At 43.9% G+C, this 23,716-nt stretch overlaps 1 protein-coding gene across 1 annotated transcript in view; it reads right to left on the minus strand.

The window, feature by feature from the left end:
- ADCY5 (adenylate cyclase 5) overlaps window positions 1–23,716 on the minus strand; it is a 276,967-nt gene that overhangs the window by 51,726 nt on the left and 201,525 nt on the right. Inside the window, exons 4-8 of the mRNA XM_044438027.1 lie at window positions 21,270–21,381; window positions 20,966–21,093; window positions 16,075–16,233; window positions 15,614–15,755; window positions 8,396–8,536 (exon numbers count right to left, since the gene is read on the minus strand). Coding sequence (XP_044293962.1) covers window positions 8,396–8,536; window positions 15,614–15,755; window positions 16,075–16,233; window positions 20,966–21,093; window positions 21,270–21,381 — 682 coding nt within the window. The remainder of the gene's footprint in view (window positions 1–8,395; window positions 8,537–15,613; window positions 15,756–16,074; window positions 16,234–20,965; window positions 21,094–21,269; window positions 21,382–23,716) is intronic.

Consider the following 23,716-nt stretch of genomic DNA (forward strand, 5'->3'; position numbering starts at 1 on the left):
GGTCTGCAGCAAGAGGGATGCACCCCCCCACACACACAGTCCGATGCCGGTCCATGGCCCAGTGGTTGAAAACCACTGCTCTAGAGAACCCACTGCAGTGCTGCCAGGGGGGCAGCCCCTCCAGAGAGCTCAATGGGCTCAACTCTCCCCCTGTGGCAAATGCAGTGGAACTCTCCGGAGCAGCGGCTTGCCCACCAGCATCCCCCAGCCCAGCAGCAGCCACGGGAACCCCTCCTGGAGGCATGTGAGCAGACACTTCACTGCTCCGCCATGAGAGGCGGGAGATTCATCCTGCTACATGGGAGGGCCTGGCCTGGAAAGCAGCAAGGTTGGAAGGCATGAAGGAGAAGGCTTCTTCTGACCGTTTCCATGCCTGCGCAACACCTTACTGGCTGGGTTTCAGGCTTTTCAGGAAGCCAAACAAATTGTTCTGTTCTTTTTTGCTTTTTCTTGCCTTGTGTTTATTAAGATTACATCAAGAGGCTTACTGAAGTTTCAAGCAACCTTTCAATAGACTCTGACATGATGGATATAAGCTAAATAAGCATGATTGTAAATTGCTCCCACTGTTAAAGGGTACTACTTCTATCAGAATCCTAGCGTTTAAAGAGTAGATGGAACTCAGCTGCGGGGCAAACCTAAAGAAAGAGCGAATACACAAACACTCCATACCAGAATTATATATTTTTTAAACACCTTGCTATGTTCACAAGCCTAAATTTATTTCAGATGACTTTGGCAACTGAAAGATGTGAATCATTGTGACAAATCCATCTGCAGACAGGGCAAAGCTTGGCTGAGAACAACTGGGTGGGACGCTATCATTTTTAGGAGCATTAGCAAACTCAGCTGGTTCCCTATTCCAAAACAAGCTCTCATCCATCCATCCCAAATTTAACAGTCTGTATTAAGAAAATAAAAAATAGAAAATACAAAACCATTGCTTCAGCTGCAGCAAGTCACTTATTGGCTCCCACCTTGGATATGGCCCTAGACCAGTAGCAGTACATTCAAGTAGCCAACACTTTCTGAGTTACCTTGGGAACAGCAGTTGCTCATTGCTACAAGACTGTATTTTAAAATATCTCCATGATTATGTTAAAAAACATGACACTAGCTAAGCAGGAAAAAAGAGGAATGGGAACTGAACTCCACTGAATATCTCACAGACATATGCTAAAAATATGATTCTTCGTGACTTAGTAAATATTAGTTTGTCTTGGGTATATTGTTTTGCTTGGACTGGAAAAGAGAACCTAACAGCAACAAGCAGTAAATGCAGTTGAGACTAGAAACTTCCATGAAATGACTGGGTGGATTTCTGGTCACAAACAAGCCTTGTGCACAGTCTCAGCATCAATCACACCCAGATCCTTTCACTTTGGCTAATTAATGCACATTGTTCTGCACTGAGACTCCTGGAAAAAAAACTAGGGAACAGCATGATGATACAATCAAGGAAATCATGGCACCACAGCTGTTGCTCCAAAGAAGCATCTGCAGGGACATGTGAGAAATGACCCAACAGGGGGTGAAAATCTATTGGATTTTCACAATTTGCCCCTGACCCAGAGATTCTGGTTCGCTAGCCCTGCACCAGCATCTGCTCGCTGTGCTACAAGCTCAACCAGCTTGTGGACTTCTATTTCTAAGATGTGGTTTGAACATTTTTAAAAGAATGGCTAAGGAAATCTGCAGAAATCACACAGTTTGCACAAATTCAATTTGTGCCATGTGCATACAGTACCTTAGCGTTTATTTTAAATGCACCAATTGCAGCCCGCCTGAGAGAGGCACGTCTGTGAGAAAAGCCAAACGTGGCTCATGTCTGATCCTTGGACTGGGAGTGGCCCACTGGGCTCCCAGGAGTCGGATTTCCCAGCCCTGGAACTTCCCTAAGAGACTGCTCCTCCGCTGAAGGGCATCCGCCACTACTCATGGTTTTTTCAAGAGTACTGTAGAATTGCCTCTCAGGAAAATCCATACATTGGAGATGCCATTGGCATTTTGTCTAAAATGAAAGAGAACTGAATTTGGGATTCTCATATAAGAGTGAACTTTCAGGGAGCTTTGAGGGAGGTCGAAAGACTTTCAGGAAGAACAGTGAAGCTGCATTCTGTGTATCCCCAGGCTGTTGCTAGCTTTTGCCTAGGGCGAAATCTGAAATAAGTAAAAGAGCAGAGGTAGATTGGAGAAAGTCCTGAGTCAAACCAGACTTGCCAGGATTGTCTGCCGCGAAAAGCAAAATTAAAAATGCTGCTGTGCTAGGAAGGGTGCAATATGGATTCAGTGGGGATTCCCTTTCTGAGAACTCCAGTATGTCTTCATAAGAGCGTGGCTGCAGCCTGCTGCTTCCAGGATTAATCTTAAAATGTTTCCATGCTGTGAGCCACTGTCACAAATGCTGCTAACACAGTACTTGCGGCTTCATCACACTGCTGCAGTGAAAGAAACATTAGGCACTAGTTGTATGCTCTGTCGGAAGACTATTCCACTGTTAGAGTACTATTTGCATGCTTGCAAGCAGGAAACCACCACAGGGTCAATGGAAGACACCTGGGTGTGAAATGACACAACAAGGGCAGAGCGGGCAGCTCAAGCGTCATTCGCCACAGTGCGAGATTGGCAATACGAACACTGGCTAGTCTCAGGTGGCAAGCCTAGCGCAGGTGAAGGCAACCTTTTCAGGCCATGACCATATTTGACAATTCAAAAAACTGCCCTGGGCACCAGCACAGAATGGCTGCCATGGGAAGCATGGTGAAAGACAAGCAACTCGCCCGAAGACTGAGAACAAGCCAGAAGCGGAGGTTGAGCCCTGACACCCTGAAGAACTCTGATGGTGGCGGTGGCTGCCTGGAGAGGTGGTGGGCTCTCCCACACTAGAGACATTCAGAAAGAAACAGGACAGCCACCTGAGTGGGACGCTGTCACTTGGTGTCCTGCAACAGCAGCGGGTTGGACCCGATGGCCTTCATGGCCCCTTCCCACTCTATGTTCTATGATTCTTTTGGACCAACAGTTTTCAACCCTAACAGAAACGTGTTTCACAGCAATCCCAGCTGTGAAATAAATTAAGCTTTAAATTGGAAAGGGTAGTCCACCTTGGCAGATGCCAAGAAAGGTATATGGGTATGTATTGGTATCTGTGGGTACTTCACTGCCTATAACCAGTCTAAGGAATTAACACCCTTTTAACTCACGAAAATTTTTTCCTTATATTACAAATATAGATGTAACAACTATGAAATTTGTGACCTGAAAATTGCATTTAGAACAGAGTTTAAACTAAGGGTCCAGTTTCAAAGTTACTAGAGACAGCAGTGCTCAAGTTTCTCTCTCTCTCTCTCTCTCTCTCTCTCTCTCTCTCTCTCTCTCTCACTCACACACACACACACACACACACAGAGAGAGAGAGAGAGAGAGAGAGAGAGAGAGAGAGAGAGAGAGAGAGAGAGCAGGAGAGAGAGAGAACAGAGCTGGGTCAGAAGGGGCCAAGAAGGCTATTGAGTCTAATCCCCTGCTAGTGCACCAGTTACACCATCCCAGTTCACCAAACTGTCCAATTGCTTCTTGAAGGCATCTAGTGTGGAAGAGCACACAACCTCTCTAGGCAGCTGGTTCCACTGTTGTATTGCTTTCAGTCAGAAAATTCTTCCTTTGCAGGAGTTTGATTACAGTGGGTTCCTACCCCTTAAACCTGCTTTTAGAAGGTTTTGTTGGGCATGATTTGGCTAAAATTGGGAGAGTGAAGGGCAGGCCTTCACCGTTCTGCTCATAATTCAAGCAGCAACAGGCAATGAAGTAATTTGAGGAGATACTTTGGCTGAAACCTGCACTCAGACGACTGTACTATTTTGCTCATATGCTTGCAGACTGTTCTCGTTCATGGTTTCTGATTTTTTTTAACAAATCCAACACAGCATTAGCCATGCAGGAGAAGCACATTTGCAACACGATGGTTATTCTGTGGCAGCAGTGAGCTGGGTCATTCCTAGAGCAAATGATATTGTGCTAATGGGAACGAGGTTCTGAACTAGAAGCAAGAGGGCAATCCAAGTACAGTTTTGGTTGCCCAAACCATCATGCAGAAACTAGTGCACTGTGTTTGCATGTCTAGTTGCATACACATAATGCTAATGCGCTTATACAGAAGAAATATTTGGCGCAGTTTTGCAGGTGCTATTTGTGTTTGTGGACTGATATCGCTGGATACTGTCCTGTTTCATGAACTGCGACTAAAGCCAAGCTTGCTTGGTGCTGTTGGTCATGCCATGCTTATGCTCACACACATTTGCCCTGGTGGCACCTGTACGAAAAGCAGCTTTTGTGGCCACTGTCCTACGTGAAGGGATGCTTGGGCATAACTCAGTTGCCTTCCTAGTGCCCTGCTACCCCTGCATGGCCCTGCTCCTACCCTTTAAAGTTCCTCCTCCCAGAGGGGCTGTTTTTACATAACAGAGTTTTTCATTCCCTATATTAAGTATGCTTTTAGGCCACCTGGAGCATTATATAATTGCATGGAAACATCATCCAGAAAAGCAAGATAGAAAACACAGTGCTTCACTATTTGAAGAAGCAGGGAAGAGAAAGAAGAAATAAATTATTTTCTGCAGGATTGGCAGTAATGGCTGGAAACAGGTGGCAAGTTTTGTCAGAGAGTTGAAGCACAACAGAGGTATTGTTCTCTGTGGGTTGCGTTCTCACCCAGAATCATACTTGGTAAACAGATTTTGAAGGTTTTTGTAGTGATTCAAAGACTAAGAGAACCTGACTGAAAGCAGTGAGACAAAGAAAATGAGGATGACACCCAGGGCAACAATGCATCTAAAATTCCATCCCAGATTCTTTTGAAGTTATTTCTAAGTTATCATAAACACACCCTATCCAACTTGCAGAATTACTAGTTTCAACATGCATGTGTGAAATGATGTGCTGAAAAAAATAAGACCTTCTTTATATCAATAAAATATTCAGCACAGCACTTCTCTACTGATCTCCAAAATACCAATCCTCACATTTTTTACTGTAGGCAATCATAAGCTAAATGCACCTTCTGTGTGTCTCAAAATATCCTGGAAGAGATATAAAATTCTCACAAAATAAACACTATCCCTTTACGACAGATTATCTACAAAGGTAAAAAATTCACCCTGTCTTTACATGTTCCAAATATTTTTTTCTGCTCATAGCCTTGCAAAAATGTAGAGGATGTTGTTTAAAACAAAAACCAAATATCAGTTTGATATTTCAATAAATAATAATGTTTTCCTTCTGAACCACCAGCTAGACGCAACGAGCTCTAATTAACAACATGATGCATAATACCTCTTGGCACAGCTACCCTTTGTCTATGAACTGGATGATGCAAGCACCCCTCTAATGCCAATTCAAAGAAACATCTAATTATAATTACATTCTAGCTTGATTAGAATCCCTTCATCATATTGTGCTTTGTGTGTTTGCATGACCAAAAAGCCAAAAGAGGTTTCTATGCTAACAAAAGCTGCAGCTGGACTGATATTGTACTATGTCCACTTGACAAAACTGTGTACGAACAGGATGATCATCATAAAAACAAAATAAGGGAAAAAATAACAGCAGCGGCATTCATTTTATAGACATATTACTAGAGGTATTCAAGCTGATTAGACTGCATAATTGTAAACGCAGAATTATTCACAGCAATATGTTTGCAAAAAACACAAGCACTGTATGATCAACTCAATTACTTCCAGATGAAATCTTTGCTTTTCTCATTTCCCATTTTATTTTAAGCTGAATCAACACTATTAATAATTAAGGATGCCCTACTATTCATGTTCAGACTGAATAAGAACCCTATTAGTTTTAAGATTTTTTTTCTGTTTAAGCAGGCATAAGATTGCACCCTAAATTTCATATAATGTGCTAAAAGAGTTGTTACTTCCAAACTATACTCTTGGATATACTGCCCTGGAAGAAATTAGCTACATAACTGGCATTTCCCTATTGGATGTACCATTGTTTTTAATATGAGAAATAGTCCAGGGTGCAGTGAAGACATATCTTGTAAAAGCATTCCCTAACTAATTTTAAAGGGATAGCAGTGAAGAGGAAATTGATTGATAAGCTAAATTGTGTTACTGGGCTAGCTAAGCAACAGTTATCCAGGCCCGAGTAACCTTGCAATTGGATGACTGCAACACACTGCATGTGGGACTGTCTGTGGAAACAGTCTGGAGCTTTCAGCTGGTCCAAATCAGGGAAACAAACGCTAACAGGAACTAGAAAAGTAGGTCATATTAGGCCAGAACTTTACCATCCTCAGGAACTGCCACTCCGTGTCCAGCTCAGTCCAAGCTTGGCTGTTCACATTCAAAATGCTGGGTCAGACCATTTGCCGCGCACCCATTTCAAATATCGGTTCAGCCAGGTTTTGCCTGTGCGTCCTTAAGGAAGTCACTGTCTCGCAGCCTGAGCTGCTTCACCTGAAGGTGGTCATGGACAGCCATGGCAGCCCCATGCTTGCTTGCAGGGTAAAATGGGGAAGGGAGCCTCCTTCCACACCCAGCTGCCAGACAGCCCTTTGCTTGCTGAGTGCAAGGCTGAAAGTATCTCTGCAAGCACATTTAATGGTTAGATGCACTGACAATGCCCCTGTCAGCCTTCTGTCCTCAACAGTTGAAGGTCTGGGTATGTGGGGACTTTGGAAGTAGGGCTTACATCCATGTCAATGTCCCCCTCCTCACATTAGCCCTATATGCAAACAGGGAAATGCCTGCATAGGACTACTCTGGTGCAGCATGTCAGACCAGGTTCAGTTCCCCACTCAGCCATGAAGCTCACTGGGAGATCTTGATCTTCTGTGACCTCCTCCTCTCTCTCTCTCTCACACACACACACACTGATATACACCAGAGGGTGAGGATAAAATGAGGGTAGGCGTAGACAAGCATCTATGCCACCTTGACCCCCTTGGAAAAAGGTGGGGCATAAATGCAATAAATAGAAGTATTATTGAGATAAACAATGTTAATTGATCCAAGTAGTGTCAATAGTAAGAATTCATACATTAGACTTGGCACCTCTTTCATGGATAGAATATTCTCTGTGTAACCAGCATAGAGTCCTTCCTGATCTGTGTATCAGCAATTCCTTACAACACCTACATTTAGATTAGATGCCTTCATTCATCTCCTTGTGGAGATCCGCAGTGCCACCATCACTGAAGCTTGGCCTTGGCAGTGACGATACTCCTGAACTGCAGTGAGTTAGCCAAGAAATAATACTCTCAACAGAGGTGAAGGAAAATCCAACAGATTTTCCTGACCCCCTGCTCCAATTCTGCTTTGCCAGCCCGGTCCAGGCACTGATTTACTATGAAGTGTGTCATGGAAGTTTGTGGACTTCAATTTCTAAAACAGGCCACAGTTTGCACATAAAAATGCTAAAGAGCTTGAGCAAATTGTGCAGTTTGTATAACTCTATGCAAAGTACATAATTCATGATATTTTGCATGTTTTATGCAAATAGCCATCTGGAAAGCATATGAAAATAGTGCAATTTGAGCAAATTCCCTTCATGTTATATAAAAATGCAGAAATCACAACCTCTTTTGGAAACAATAGTCTGTGAAAAATCCCCCAATTTGGCCTGCTTCCAGTCAGCTCAGATGTATGCAGAAAGTGCAGTGACTTCAACCAAGCTGGACTTCCTAGCATTCCGAGGGGTATGATCTCTTGGCTAACCCCTGCCTTCAAACTTTAGGCTAGAGAATCCCTAGCACTGCAACAGAAGTGTGTACCCTGCTCCTTAGCTCCAAGGGGTCCAAGGGGTCTGCGATCAGCAACACAATTCAGAAGAGAACAAGGGATGTCCAGACTCCTGTTCACCCCTGTGCATGCCTGGTGAAGAGGATTCAGATATGCCAAAAGCTTGCACTTTTTTTGTGTTGGTCAAAATGGTCTAATAAAGGTATTACAACACAAATACAGATTTTGGATCTCTTGTTATAGCTACATCAACTGCCTTTGCATTTGCTGTTACTTCCCATTTTGTTTGTTCTGGAATTGAATTGTTCTGGAAATGAGCAGTAGAGAAAATACTTTTGGACAACATCAAATAAAGCACATTTCATGTAATTTTATTGGTAGTTGTGTGACTGAGTTGCAGTTGCTGCTCCATCATCTTGTAAGAAATCTTGCCTAGTGTAGGGTGAGCGGGTAGTTACAAAACTGCCTTCATTCAGTTGTGTTTCAGTAGCAGATGCTGAGGCAGAGTGCAAGTCCCTGGTTGGCCCCCAAGTCTTCCATAATGCTCTGATACCATAGCCATTGCAGGAAAGCATTTACAGAAACACCTTTACACGCACACACACACACACTCACTCACACAAAAGTGTGAACATCTTTACCATTCTTTTCATCTCCTTGGAAACTTGGTTAGTGCCAAGATGGTTGTAAAAGGAGCGATCCACTCCCCAGTGTGGTGGGTTGTGCCCGATGGAATTAGCACGCTGGCGGTTCATCTTGGCTATTGTTGCTTTCTCATCTTTCTAGAAAGAGGAACACAGTGAAAAGATCACATTTTGAAAAAGTTCAGTGACTAGATGTGAGCCTAAATCCTGCACCTTAAGTTGTCCTTCTACCCCCAAAAGTACATTAACCAAGATCTTTAGGAGCAGGCAGCTGCAGGAAATTGTTTGCCTTAGTAACATCTTGGAACTAAGCAAAAGGAGCAGCTACATTCTTCTCTTTTGCCTATTTAATTACAGGAGCACTAAATCCAGACGAGGACCCTAATGTGGCTGTCTGCTGAACAAGGACTTTGAGTTTGGCAATCCCCATTGCTTTAATGGATTACATTACGGTAATGAAAACGGCAGGCATACAGGACCTGAATTGGACCAGGAGCACAGTGGGGGTAAAGGGTGAAAGTCTCCTTACCACCTGCTAAGATTCCATTCTCAGCTTGAGGCCTTGCCTGGGACCCATGTTGGAGTAACAAAAGAGGGGAGGGAGGGGAGGGAGGGGGGAGAAAGCAAGCAAGCAAGCAAGCTGCTGCTGCTGCTAGGTATGTCTTCAAAGTAAGATATAGTCTTTGCCTTACTGTCCATCCTTCTTGGAGTTAAATAAATGCTACCATATATCTGTGTATCTACACTTTCTGAGACTAGCCTCAGTTGTGAGTTGCATAACACAAGTATCAGCAAGAGAGAGAGTGAAACAGCTCAGTGCCCGGTCATGGACACCCCACATGCTGGTACACGGGGTTCACAGGTAGATTTTCATTCTGCTTTTGTCCTCTACCTACCGAATCCAGAATGAGAATGACTCCAGAAGAGAATGGCAGAGAGAGAAAAGGCGCAGGCTAGAGTGGTGATGTAGTGATTGGAGTGCCAGACTGAGCTGGGTCCGGTTTCTAGTTCCCACTTGGTCACGAGCTCATTGGGTGACTTTGGGCCAGTCACGGACTGTCAGCCCAGCCTACCCACCATGAGGAAGAAATGGAGAGCCATGGTGTGCCATCTTGGGTTCCTTGCAAGAGGAGAAAAAGAGGGAAGAAAGGAACCCAGCTCCCAACAACTGCAGAGGAAAGTAGTTTTTCTCACAGATGAAAGGGCAGTTTTGTGTATTGGGGAGGGGAGGGATTGGCATGATTCTGAATAAGGAAAATGGATGGCGGGGAAAGGGTTAAGCAGCCCTTCTCCCTTTGTCCTGGAAGCCAGGCTGCAGGTTCCTGCAGCTGCTCACAAAGAGGCAGGGTAAACATGCAAACAACTGTGTGTGACATCTCACGTCAGTCGTTTGTTCTCATTAATACAACAGCTGTATTGTATGACAGGCACGGTCCTTGAATCAGCTGTGGAGTGTGGTGCAACTTTGCATTCCCGGGTAGCAGGTTTTGCCTGGTGATTTCAGCTGTGATCATCTGATGCAGAACCAGAGTTTGCGACGGACTTGCGTTGCACAGGGTTGTGTTGAGCTGGGTACACTGACCAGCAGTTAGTCATCCCCATATCACATCCTTTGCCACTCTGGCTCTGCATCACTGCCTGGTGCTGGAGAAGAAACGTGGGGAAGTGTGCCCAGACTTTATGGGGACAGCTCAGCACAGGTCTAATTCTGCTCCTATGTTTACCCATTTTGAACCCTTTTCTTAAACTACAGTTTGCAGTAAAACAAAAACAAGAAGCAACAGGCAAATTAGGAACTCTGTATTAGTTTGCTCAGTAGCACTAGCTCTGTTGCAGCCACCGCCAGTTGGGTGTTGGGGCGGGGGCAGAAGAGCAGAAGAGCAGAAGCAGACTGAGAAATGATTATTCGTTTATTCACAGTTGCAGAAAAATGGTTTTTTCCCTCACTGGAAGGAATGTGACCTTGGAATAACAGAATTTGGCATTTTGCGATGTATTCTATTACTAGTTTATTTTTTATTATATTTATTTATATTCTGCCTATTCCCAGTGACTTGGGACTCAAGCTGGCTCACAATAATAAAACTCATGCAGTTAAAGTGCATACAAGATATACAAAAGTTAAAATATAATTAAATCAGTTAAATATTAAAATTGAACAAATACCCAAATTAAACAAGCAAAGCTAATACAGCGCAAGCACACAGACCATTCTCAAATGCCTGCTGGAAGAACATGGTTTGGGCCTGCTTTTGGAAACCTGACAGGGAAGGTGTCAACCTCGCTTCCCTAAGAAGGGAATTCTAGGCTGCATTCTTATGCACACTAGCCTGGAATTGGGCTTGTTACATTTAGGGCTTTAGTTTGGAGCAAGTCTGGAGCAAGCCCCACCTTAGCTTGGATCCAAATTCCTGTTCACACAAGCAGAAATATTTCATTTACATAGGGGTGGGGGCATAAGGGACTCCAGGGGATTAATGATCCCCTGTGGATAAGCAAAAACAACTTCTGCTAGCATAACAGCATAAGAGAGTCAGTGTCGCATAGTGGTTAAAATGTTGGGCTAGGACTTGGGACATCCGGGTTCTGGTATCTACTCAGTCATGAAGCTACTGGGTAACTTTGGGCCAGTCACTCATACTCAGTCTAACCTACCTCAAAAGGTTGTTGTTGTGAGGATAGGACAAGACAAGGAGGAGAACCTTGTAAGCCACCTTGGTTCCTTGCAAGATGACAAAAGTTCAAATGCAATGCAAAAAGAAGAATTTGTTTTGATCAAAGCTATTTTACCCATCCATGGAAAAACCAGTAGAAGAGATGACTGATTTATGGAAGGATGGCTTGATTTGATGCTACAATAATTTCAGGGCGATACAAACTTTTTTTAACGCTCAAAGAACAGGAAAAAAAACTGGAAAAGTTTTCACTTTAGAGTTTCAGTGTATTGGAAAAATTTGAATATAGACACTATAAACTATATGCCCCAAAGAACAACTCACAGAAAGATCTGAAAAAGAGAACTGAACCCCATCAAGTTAAAACTATGCCTTCTGGTTTTTTGGATCCAAAAAACATGGCTTAATTTATAAGAGCTTGAACAGCACATTGCTTGTGCCAAAATATTAAGAAAACATTGGAAAGCCACCAAAAGGGATGTTCAAATTATTCTAAAAATACAATAATATGAAGTCACTTGGTTATGTAGTTGGTTGGCTTCTTTATTTCTAAAATAGCCACAGTGATTTATTTTACATTCCTAATCTGACGATTACTGCCCTCCAGCTAAAACTGATTCCATATCTGCAGATTTTAAAAATATATCTCATTAGATGCCAAAAAAGGAAGCAAGAACAAATCAGTAATCCATGACTAAATATTTATTGCCTGGAATAAAAAAATGACATTGTATGTGCATTTCATAATAATTTAGCTGGGAGTTTTGTAACCAGTAGTTATCAAAAAGTGACCATAAATCGAGGCTTAAGATCTATAAAAGGAAACGTGTTTCACTGCACTATAAATGTCTTTGCAGCAGTAGATAAGCAGCAACATATCTTGAACTTTCTCTAACGATAAATCACATTTCTGAAGTTCTGGTAATCATGTTCATGAAATGCTTTCAAGAATTTGGGGGAAAGTGCTATATGAATGCTATGATTTTTAGTCAGACGCTGCATCTTTGGCACATTCCGCCAGTGTAATTTCCCTGGAGCTGGACGTGGAAGGAGGTAGAGCGCTCCCATTTGGAGTCTGGGCTGCACGGGCTGCCCTGGTGCTGGGGTAGTGGAGCCAGATGGAAGACTAGCGCCAAGGAGGATGTGATGCGCTGCAGTCAGAGCCTCATAAAGACTCAATCGATGCCACAAAAACCGAGTGAAGCCAAAGCCATCACCGTGTGCCTAGCCCCAAGGCTGCGATTGTACACGCATTTACTTCAGAGGAAGCTCCACTCACCCCGAGCTACAGGCACAGTATGAGTGAACTTACACCTCCATTGTGGAAGGAGTTTTTTATACTCTTATGCTGTTTTAACACCATTCTGTTGATTTTTTAAGATAAATTAACTTAACACATCCGTGATGGTTAAGTAGTTAACATTTGACAGAAAATGGATGGATTCTGAATTTAGATGTAGACACAGTGAACCGGCTGCAATGTACTGGATGTAAGTTAGCCAGGACTAACTGAAATCCCACAAATTTCGGGGTGTCTGTTCTAAGAATGACCAGTCTGTCACCAACCCAATAGTCTTCCAAAGACACACTGAAACAGGACTTCCCTTTCTAAAGGTGAGGAAGCTGAGTTGGGGGCCTCACCTGCAATGTTCCTCCAAGCCTTTGCTATCATAGCACAGGCCCTGCTCTCAGCAGGTGGTGCTATGATTTCACACAGAGAAACATTTTAAATGGTGGCAAAGCTCATACGGGAAGCGGTTCATTAATACGCACAGCCTGATAATCAAAAGGTAAGCTGAAGCTTAAACAATGCTGATTGCTGGAGTCATTTCATGGGGAATGGAAAAGGAGCGGTCTACCGGTGGTGAAGGGGAATGAACAGCCCCTTATGTTTCTTGTGGGGTATAGCTAAGAAAATATGAAGAAAACTTACCCTCATGGCTACGGCAAAATAAGATCCTAAGTATGCAAGCAGATTTGAAAAATTCTTGCCGTATGGCACATTGTGGGTCATGAACTGACTTTGGTATGCTGCAGCTCCCAGCCCACCCATGACAACATGGGAGAATGCTTGCAACTTCTGCAGGTCAAATTGCTTGTGCTAAAGAAAGCGCTCTTTGCAAACCTGCCAACTTTGATGCCAGTTGTAGAACCTGCTGTGGAAAGTCTTTCAGCTCTTCCAATTGCTCCCAAATGCCAACATAAATCTCTTGGGAAATGCAGTCTACTCCTTAATAGCAACTTGTTTTGTCCAGTGTAAAAGAGTGTTGCGTTTATGCACCAGTTCCTCTGAACTGTACATTAAAAATCAGGATACTGATTGCTATCTGGAAATGACAGCCAGTTTTTGCCTGGACCTGTAGTCATGCATACAAGTAGAGTGAAAATATACTACTTTAAGAAATGCCACTGATTACAATCAGCATTTTCCTGATTTAATGCAGAAATGCAGAAAAAGTCTGTTCAGATACTGTGTGCTGCACAGAGTGTTCCTCCAAAAACTCTAAACGATTTGACAAGGACAATTTCTAAGTGCCCAACCGTGTGTGGCTCATTGGAAAACACTGAAATTTGTAGGATCTTTTTCTAAACACACATGGAATTGTGCCTTTAGTCTTGGAAATGTGTTGATTGTCACTGGCCTTTCTGTATTCTTCAGGTAATACACCTCATGAATGCCTCAGTTCACGACCAAATTGGGTCACGAACAAAAATTTCATAAATGTTTTGACTCAGGTTGCGAACTTGGCATTGGGTGGCGACCGTGATCGCAGCCATCTCCCCACCCCCCCGAGTGGGGAGATTGCCGTGAGCTTGCTGGGGGGCAGGGGGAGATGGTTGAGATCACACACATCTTTCCTGCAGGCGCGCAACCGCGATCACGGCCATCTCTCCCCTCAAGCACGATTGTGCCCGTCTCCCCCCGCCCCCGAATGCACCCGCGTTTGTGCCCATCTCTCCCCCTCCCAGCATGCTGGGATGACAGGTGTGTGCAAGGATGACAGGTGTGATCGCGGTCGTGCTGGGGGGGCAGGGAGGTGGCTGCGCTTGTGCTCAGGGTGGGGGTGGAGATGGCCACAATCTTTGTTTTTCCTTGTCATTTTGCTTCACATTTTTCTGATTAAAAAAAAAAGTTACAGAATGGATTAACCTTATTTACATTGAACCTTATGGGGAAATTTAACTTGGCTAATGACCAATTTGTGTCATGACCAGAGTCCTGAAACAGATTAAGTTCCTGAGCCAAGGTACCACTGTAGTGTCACTTTATTGCAGAGCCAGAGTATTTGAGCTGTGTGTGCTGGGGACTTCTCAAACTGAAGCAGAGTATGTGCACGGCTAATTATTATATGGCAAGCACAACCTAGGGATAGGATACAAATAGGGAAAATTCCCCTTTGCTCTGAATATCATCATCTGTGCTGAGCTGGGATAACAAATTAGCACCGTTCTTTCTCTGTCCTTCTTTCCAGTTTCCCCTTTTTTGCATATCAGCCTGTAAATTGCAGACAAGTCACTCAGAGATTGAGCATATGACATCCCCTGATCTGCTTGTTCCAATTTTGGCAAAAGCAATGTGGACTTGAGCTCTTTAACTCATGTAAATAAATTCGGTTCTCCTTCAGCAACCCCACAGTAGAGGAAACCCATATGAATGTGAATCACTTAAACTGGATTGAAATGCATTAAATCCAAAATATCATCACATTAAGATGATCAAGATTTATTAGGATCTCATGTTTAAAAATTGTTTTATTTGTTCTGCTGGAAGAATTGGGAAAGGAATAATCTAAAATTTAGAATAATCTAAAATTCCTAAAGCCTGTTGGAGGAATTTTTACCTTGCATGTCATCTTCAACAGTTTTTTTTCTAATAAATTGTGACTGCTCTTCCTGAAGAAAAATCCAGTCCACTTATACTCAAGTGCAGCATGCCACAGTCCTGATAGCCTACATAGAGGACTTTGAAGTACCTATTATTAACTGAAAAAAGGGGTTCATGGCAAGCCCTGGCCACCACACAGGGGTCATTCCCTATGATGATGTGAACAAATAAAAGTAACACTGCCATGACTCACAGGAACCTATTGCATGATCGTTTGGTAGAATCTTCTGGAAAAAAGTTCAGACAGACACCTCATTAAATAAAGCATACGCAAGAAAGTGTGTTTGTGTGTGTGTGTGTGTGTGTGTGACAGTCGCATGTGTGTGCCTGCCCCCACACCCAAGAAGCAATATAAGCAAAGGTCAAGCAGCACTGACATTGCCCATATGTATTTTTAGCAAAACAGTTAAAGGCAACAAGCAAGGGCATGTGTTTCATCATAATGAGATACATGCTACAAAGCCATGAAGCAACTCCTCCTTAATTGCTCTGGGAAAGGAGAGTGTCACATCCCTACATCACTCCTCAATCCTATAAGCGCTACGGATGAGGCAAGATCAAAATGCCCAAAATATGAGGGTTCCACATGGCCTCTTTGGCAGGCTGCCAAGAGCAGTGGAACCTCCAGCCTATGATAAAGTTTGGGGTTCTTACCCTTTTCTGGCTGCATTGCACAATGAGGAAGGTCTCTATGCTGTGCTCCTTGAGGTACGCATTCCGTTCCCCTCCAAAACCCAGCTCCACTTCATAGTCACCATTCAGATAGTTCAGTGTAGCCTTTGTTATGTGGATGCGCCTTGAACAGAGGCAAGAGACAACCAAATGAAAAAGTATGCTGGTTACTAGCAAAAATAAAGCAAGAAAGAAACAATTTGAAAGAGGAAACTACGTCCTCTGATTGCGCTGAGGACTTGCCCTGCAAGCATGATCTTTCCAGGATTATAGGAGAGCAGGCAAGAAAACATCACTGCATTACTTGCTTGTGGCAATAAATCCTCCAATAATAAAACTTGGATATTTTGCATGTTGAACCTCATAGATCATTACAAGACAAGTTTACTAACCAGAGGATCCAAAAAGGTATCACAATGACTTCCAGAGCAGGAACTTCTTACCCTGCTTTGCCGCCAGCTTCCATGTGATTGGCTAATGTGACGTCATTTGACCACACGTCGAACTGCCATTTCCGAAGGCCCAAGACTCCACAGTGGACTCTCCCGCTGTGGATCCCCACACGCATGTTCACATTGACCCCCGTCACCTCTCGCACTAATCTGAGGAAAGATGCAGGGAAAGGAGGGAAGACAAAGAAAATGGCACAGATTGGAACCAAAGGAACTAGGAAGCCCCTAGTTCCTAAAAGTAAGGAACACATGCAGATACGCTGTTGCGGAAATCCTGCAGTAAAACAGAAAGGGCACAACAGGCTGGTCAGACGAGGAGTGAAAGCACGGGATGGAAGTGTCCCCCAACACAGTCCGCTTGCTTTCAGTTGAGGCCTCCTGGAGTGGGGGTGGGGGAATGATTTGGGGCAGTGCAGAGACTAGCAAGCACTGGTATCTGATTTCCATACCAAAGCTGGACTTAACTTGCCAGCTCTCATTAAACATAATAGCCGAGTTGCAAACAGAAGAAAGGAAATGATTTCAGAGGTCTTGATTTGTTCACATAGCACCAGGCACTAAATGTTCCACAGATGAAACATAATACATATGTGAAATGTTCATTGCAAGAGGAAATCTTGGGCCGTTTCTGTAGTAGACTGGATATCCCTGTCTTCTCCAGTTACCCCCAAAGACTCCAACACTAATGAGTTGGAGATGTCCAGGGTGTGCTCTGAAACCTATCCTTGGAGCTCTTTGTGGGATTTTGCCTTTTAGGGCAAAAATTTACTTGGAAAGACACAGCAATTTACAAGGGAAATTATAGGAGGAAGCCACTGAGGGAACTCTTGGCCTCAAAAGACCTTCAATGCTGGGTTGCATTTTTTTTTTTCTGTCACTGGACATGCAACGGCTGCTGTGGGAACAGCCACAGCTTGGCCATTTCCAGGTCAATTGTTTTGCAGGGAGGTAGCAACAGTTCTCTTTGCTGGAATGAGATGTCATGATGGCCTGATTTCTAAAAGCATCTAGAGTGACTCCTTTGTGGACACAAGTGTCCTCCTACACCCTCTCCCTGCAGCCCCAACCCTTTCTTTTGAAATGTAACTAGAGTGACAAGAAGGTTTTGAAGTTACAGCCAGTTATCCTGCCAGTCCTGAAGCATAAGCATCAAGCGAGGCACTAGATGGGGTGCAGCGTCGTGGTGAAGAGTGTGAGCTGGGAAGTCGCTCAGTCAAGTCTCATCTGGGCTGAGAACTTACATGGTGGCTTTAAGCAATCCTGTAACCTCTCAGCCTCAGCACCACCCTCGGACCACACGTCTGCAGTATGATGGGAGTAACACTGTCCTAACCAGCAAGGCAGATGTAAGGGTCACTGATCTAGTGGTGTGGTAATGGGAACATCTGAGGACTCCGTCTAAAGGAATTGGTGTGACTTCCTGTGGTGAGGACAAATATTATATAAAAACAGATCTCATACTAGGTACCTCAGCCAAAGCATAACCCCGGGATTCACTAGTGAATGGAGTACCAGTTCTTGTCCTTCCTTCTTGCTTCAGAGAGGCAGCCATTCATTCATTCCTTGTCTTATTAATAATGTAATAAAAATGCTAAAAAGCAAAACTGATCCAGGTTTCGTGGTGACAGCATGGTTTTAAGCCAATCAGTACTGTGCTATTAAACACTGCTATCAACTTTCAAACGCTGGACCCGGAAAACATAGAAACACAGAAACAGAGCAAGTCAGAAGGGCCTCCCAGGCCATCTAGTCTGACCCCCGGCTCCATCCGGCTCCACTCACGACATGCGCACCATGTGCATGTCCAGCCTATCCTTGAATACCCTCACCGATGGGGCCTCAACGACCTCCCATGGAAGCCCATTCCACACCCTTGTCAGAAAGAAATATATGGATGAAAGGAATACAGCAAGGGCACTTCTGAATGGGATACTTCTGCCTTCATTCTCTGTTTTCTCCATGTGGATGCATATTTGAGGATGCCCAGGGCTGTTTGCAGGTAGAGCAGAAGAATTTTGTGAATTGCCCCTTGCTTGTTGAAAACAGAACCTATAGCTTTGATCTTTGTTTATTTTGGTACTACTTGCATCAGCAAAATGACTTTTATTTATCAGAACTGTCCTTGAGAGTAAGCAAGCCCCACAGGCACTTAGAGAAGGAACCTACTTTGGTCAAATTTCAAATATTACTGTTTTCAAAATTTTTACATTTTAGATTTTAGTGGCTTTCACAAGTCCAAGAACAGGCATGATTCTGGTCCCAAAGAGCTTGTCTCTATCAGCTTGTCATATGTCATATTTGGACAAGATTTAGAATTACCCAGAAACTGGTGAGACTGGGGTTTTATAGTTGATCTGCCTCAAACCAGTAAGCCTGCAAGCCAGTTGGGTAGAAATTAAAAGTCATCTTCATAGTTGTGGCTGCTGTAACACTTGGGCATGGACAGGCACTCATGAATTCAGGCAGACAAATAAAAGAACCCAGCTCCAGATAAGAGATAAGCAGGCAATACCACTGTGAAGAGGCTCTCCCAGTGTTTGAGACAGGTATGTACATTCTTCTCACAGGAAGAAAAGACTTTTTGCAAATTTGTTGTTTTGTACCAAGTTTCACCTTTATCTTGGAGCAGCGGACCACTTGCTGCATGCATTACATTTTTTATGAAAGATTTCAGAAAATACATTTACACACTTCCAGCCACTCACCCACCCAACTATCTTCCAATGATTCCTGCCTCTTTTTGCAAACTTAAAGTATGTGGATGGAGAAACAAAGCTCTGTAAGAGCCCTTTAAACCTCCACTGCAGCAACATAAATTGTGCGGTGAAATTGCCTGTTTGGAAAAGAATGCGGACAGCAACATTTTATTTTGTTGATTTGGTTCCTTTCTTTCATCACTGCTAAGAAGGCTGGAATAATCCTTTTCTGAAGGAGTCTGAGAAACGCAGTTGCAAGAACAGCCTCATTGACAGCTGTCCAGTCCGGCAGACAATGATGTTAGCCCGTGTACACAAGCCTCGCATCAGGTGATGCGTGATGAGCATGGAGCTAAACCTAATGCTTTGCCATCCAAGGGGAGGCAGGAAAACGATTCAGACTGAGCTGGTGTGGGCAAAGCTGTATTAGGAACAGACACCTTTCGTATTCTACGGGAAAGGCTCATGCTGCCCTGTGCCATGGCCAAAGACTCAGTGGCCAGGTGATCACACAAACAGTAGCCAATTGGGGAATTTTTTAACCGGCTGAGGAACAGGGGCTTCCCCACCCCACTCCACCCCACCTTTGGCAACAAAAGTAACTAGCCTGCTACTTTTGCTGGAAAAGAGGTCCCTCATTTGCACCTTTGGAGCAAGCAGGCCAACAGATGGCCTCATGACCACCCTGCTGGCCAGTCCAGACGGGCCACCACAGCAGTGGCGTCTCCTCTGCTTTGGCCCTGGCACAACGCAAGGACTGTCTTCTGCAATTCAGTGGTACTGCAGCTGAGACTCCGTGACATTTCTACAGAGCTGCAGTGTGTTTTATAATGAAGCACAGATATGGGTGCTGAAGTGCACCTGAGTTTTGTTTACAAATTGTTCCCTGTCAGCTTTTAAAAACCTGGCTCTTACTTTGCGTAGGATGAAAAAGATCTAACAATCTTATCTCTTTGCTAAATCTGGAGTGAGATGCTTTCTGTTCTCGCTGCCTCCTCCATCTTCTCTGATGAAAAGAGAATGCTTCTCAGACAAAAGAAAGATCAGAGTGCTGAAATGACAAGCATTGTAACTGTAGGACCTTTTGGGAAGCTCTGTACATTTGTGTAAAATTAGTACTGCAGAATTGCAGCTTGGAAGCTTTCAGCATCACCTTGACTGAAGAACTAGATTTGTTTATCTTGGAATAGAAATGTTTGGTGTACAATGAAACAAAGGCTGAAATTCAGAGAGGATTGGATGAACTGCCCTGTGTCCTACAGCAATCAATGGGATTTCAATTTGCTTGGCAGGAGGCGGTCGTGCACCCATCCTGCCCGAGGGACCTGTGAACAGCTGGCTGCCACTGTGTACAGAGTGCAGGACTGGATGGACCTTCGGTCTTATATTCTTAACTGACAATCCAGCGTATACATTGCATTATCAATACTGGGGTTGGAGTAGGGTTTTATTCAAACCATGCTTCCAATTCAGATCCTGCCCCTTCACAGCTCTTGGTATGAGTACCATACTTAATAAGCTAATTGTAAATGATCACTAATGACATGTTTGCCTGCAAAAAACTTCCTTGTAGGCAGGTCACTTTTTTACTGAACCAGAACAGGACTAAGTGACTCCTTGAAAACAGAAAAGAAAAAGGAGTACAATCCAAGGGTACAGAAATACAAAACAGTGCATTGACCTTCCCTTTGGAGTTCAACGTATGGCTCTTTTGGGCATTCTTCCTTAGGGACATTCACCTCATATCCCTTCATTGTTGTTGTTGTTGCTGATTGCTCTTTGAAAATCAAATCCATAGTCTGGGCCTTTTATCTTTAGACTGGGGTTGCCCACTTCACGGCCAGAGCTCTTCCACCAGTGACCCATTCAAGTGCTGCACAGGGTGGACGGAGGTGGCAAGGGTACTCAGCATTGCAGCGGAGCCAAGCTGTCATCTTGACGCTTTTTCTAGTTGTGCCTTTTACACTCCTGTCAGAGACTTTCAACCAGTACCAGAAGCTTTCTGTGCGCCACTCCACTCCAATTCCTGGTCTCAATGAGATTCTGGCATGCTACGCCAGAATCTCATTGAGATACGCTGCTTTACAAGAAATTAACTGGAACCACACACAAATACAGAGAAAGAGAGAAAGAGAGAGAGTTTTGATATTTGTTCCCTGTCCCTCACTGGGGAGTGGGATACTTACGAGATAGCCTCTATCATATCCATTCCCATTTCAACACAGCAGTGTGCGTGGTCTGCTCTTGCCTCGGGAAGTCCAGACACACAGTAATAGCAATCTCCTAGGATTTTTATACGTAAACAGTGATTCTCCTGTGAAAGAATGAGAAATGTGCACTTTTATTTCAAGATGCTGACAAACTGGCTTTTAAGACACTTAGGTATTCAGCAGTAAGCCAAAGCGTAACAGCACTGCGTGGAAGGCACCGTCACAACAGATGGACGTGGGGGGTGGGTGGGAGGCAAGGAGGGAAACAAACTCCACTTACAGCTGCAAGTTTATCGAATCGGGCAAAGAGTTCATTCAGCGTCATCACCAGCTCCTGAGCAGTGCACTGGGAGGCCAGACTGGTAAATCCCTCAATGTCTGCAAAGAGAATGCTGCAGGGGGATGGGGTAGGAAAGAAAGCAGAAGAGTTCATAAAGAAATGCTTCTCATCCGCATTGTCTACTGTTTTGCAGCTTTTTTGCTATCCCTAAGAGATAGCAGAGAAGAGAGATTTGGATTACAAGATGGAGATCCTGGTCAGTGCAGGTTTTCTATCTGCACCACATCTCTCATTCAGTCAGAAGCTACTGCATACCTCATGTCTGAAAAAACTGGACAGAATCCAGTACAACGCTACCGTGAACATTGATTATGTTGTGCTTGTGCAAAAGCCTTCTGGTGCACTGGGAGGGATGCTCGCTGGAGCAGTGGGTTTTACTGGAACATCCATCACACCAGCTTGGGGTTATTGCTGCTTTCAGTACTGCCTGATATGCAAAGGCACTTAGGAGGAAACAAAATGGATAAAAAACAAGAAGGGAAAGCACACAGGTAAAACCGAAAGCAATGAGAGAGGATTAAAAGGAGTCTTAAGTACTTCTAGAGAGCATTCACTGTTGCCTACTGCTTTTATTTTCACTGGGGCCACTTGTCTTTTGTTAGATGTATTGAGGAAAGCAACCTTCACCTACTTTCTTCACACAATATGCAGCTGGAGACAGCATTGTTTATATTTTGCAGATAGGGAATGTATCTGGAAAGGTCCATTTTTAGAATAATAAAAGTGCTGTTATTAACCATTTGTCATGAAGTGTCCAAACTCAAAGGAACAGAGAATGCTTTTAATGCTGGCCTCAGCCCTCCCAGTCACAAATTGAACAGATCTCAGGAAAGTAACGGTGCTTCGATTTTGATGATAGTGTTAGGAAAGCAGACGTAAGCAGATGCCACACACACACACACTTAACTGGAATGTTATCATTGTTAAGCTAAAATTAAATACTAACTAAAATATTTGTAATAACATCATAAGCAGCCAGCATTGCTGATAGGAGCACACCACATTTAATTTAACAAAATTAACTCTAATATCTTCTGGAGCTATAATGATTTGGGCACCTTTAAAGGTTACCAAATGGCACTTGCACTGCTTTGCATTTTCATTGCGGTGACTCACCTACCAGAGCCCTTCTACTCGCTCCCCTTTTGCCTATTGCTGAGTCACAAATGTGAAGTAGTACTTGAACTTTTATGTGGAGGTTAATGGATCGAATTATTCCTTGCTGACATGTAAGTATTAAGATGCACTGCAAACTAATAACAGTGATTATTTCCAGTGATCCACTCATGGAAGTAATTTGCAATGGGCTACAGATAGTTTCCAAATAAATTAAGGCGGCATTTGTTTGACGTGAAAGCTTGGAAAGTTGTTTTGCACTGCAAACCAGCAGATTCAAATCTCCATTCAACCAGAGCTCACTGGGTGACCCTGGGCAGGGTGCCATCTCTCATCTCTTCTACCTCACAGGGTTGTTGTAAGAATAAAATTAGCAAGGGAACCATGTACGTTGCCTTGGTATCCTTGAAGAAAAGACAGAATATAAATTGTGATGATGATGAATAACAGAGGGCGTGCATCTGTCCATTAGTGTCATAGTACCAAGATCATGAAACCTGGACACATGAGGCTCACCATGCCTCCAAGAGGACCCAGAGTGATTTGGTTGTCAAAGGCATTTGAGTGCAGTTCTAAGCGATTGGTAGCACTGTTACTGATCTCTGTGCCCTCTGCCGATCCTGTGCTATGCCAACTGAGCCAGTGAGAGAGGGAGGAACAACAGAAGCGCTTACAGCCTCCTAAACCCCATTTGCTATTTTGATCTCTGTGGTCCGCCCAGCTGGCTTACCCTGGGACAGGGCTGGAGGCAGAAAGTCTTGTTGATTTTGCTAGCCCCCCCCCCCTTGCCCAGCAGAAAATCCCCTTTTAGTTATTATTATTTAGTATTCATGTCATGTCTCTACTGCACAAAGCTTAGGCTCTCTGGGCAGTTTCCAACCCATCCCATCTGACCTCTTTGGAGCACCCCTACACCATTGGAAGAGAAGCTGTTGCTGTGCTGGTTCAGGATGGTGTGTAGGCTTTCCCCAATGCTCTGGGAGGGCAGCTGCCCCACCACTCCATGATCCATGCCCCTCTACAGAAATAACGGTAGAGGAGCCACAGATGTTGCTTCATATACTCCAGCTAGTTGGCTTGCCTCCGATGTCTGTACCCTCTAAATCTTTCTGGCTGGATTTTTTTTTTTCCTGAAATCAAATGCCATCCTTTCACCAGCTCAAGTGTCCCTTTTTACATAAGGGAGCGTCCTTAGGAGACAGGATGCTTTAAACTCTCTCTCTCTCTCTCTCTCTCTCTCTCTCTCTCTCTCTCTCTCTCTCTCTCACACA

The sequence above is a fragment of the Varanus komodoensis genome, unplaced genomic scaffold, assembly GCF_004798865.1.
Source record: "Varanus komodoensis strain SLA01 unplaced genomic scaffold, ASM479886v1 scaffold32, whole genome shotgun sequence".
Classification (NCBI taxonomy): domain Eukaryota; kingdom Metazoa; phylum Chordata; class Lepidosauria; order Squamata; family Varanidae; genus Varanus; species Varanus komodoensis.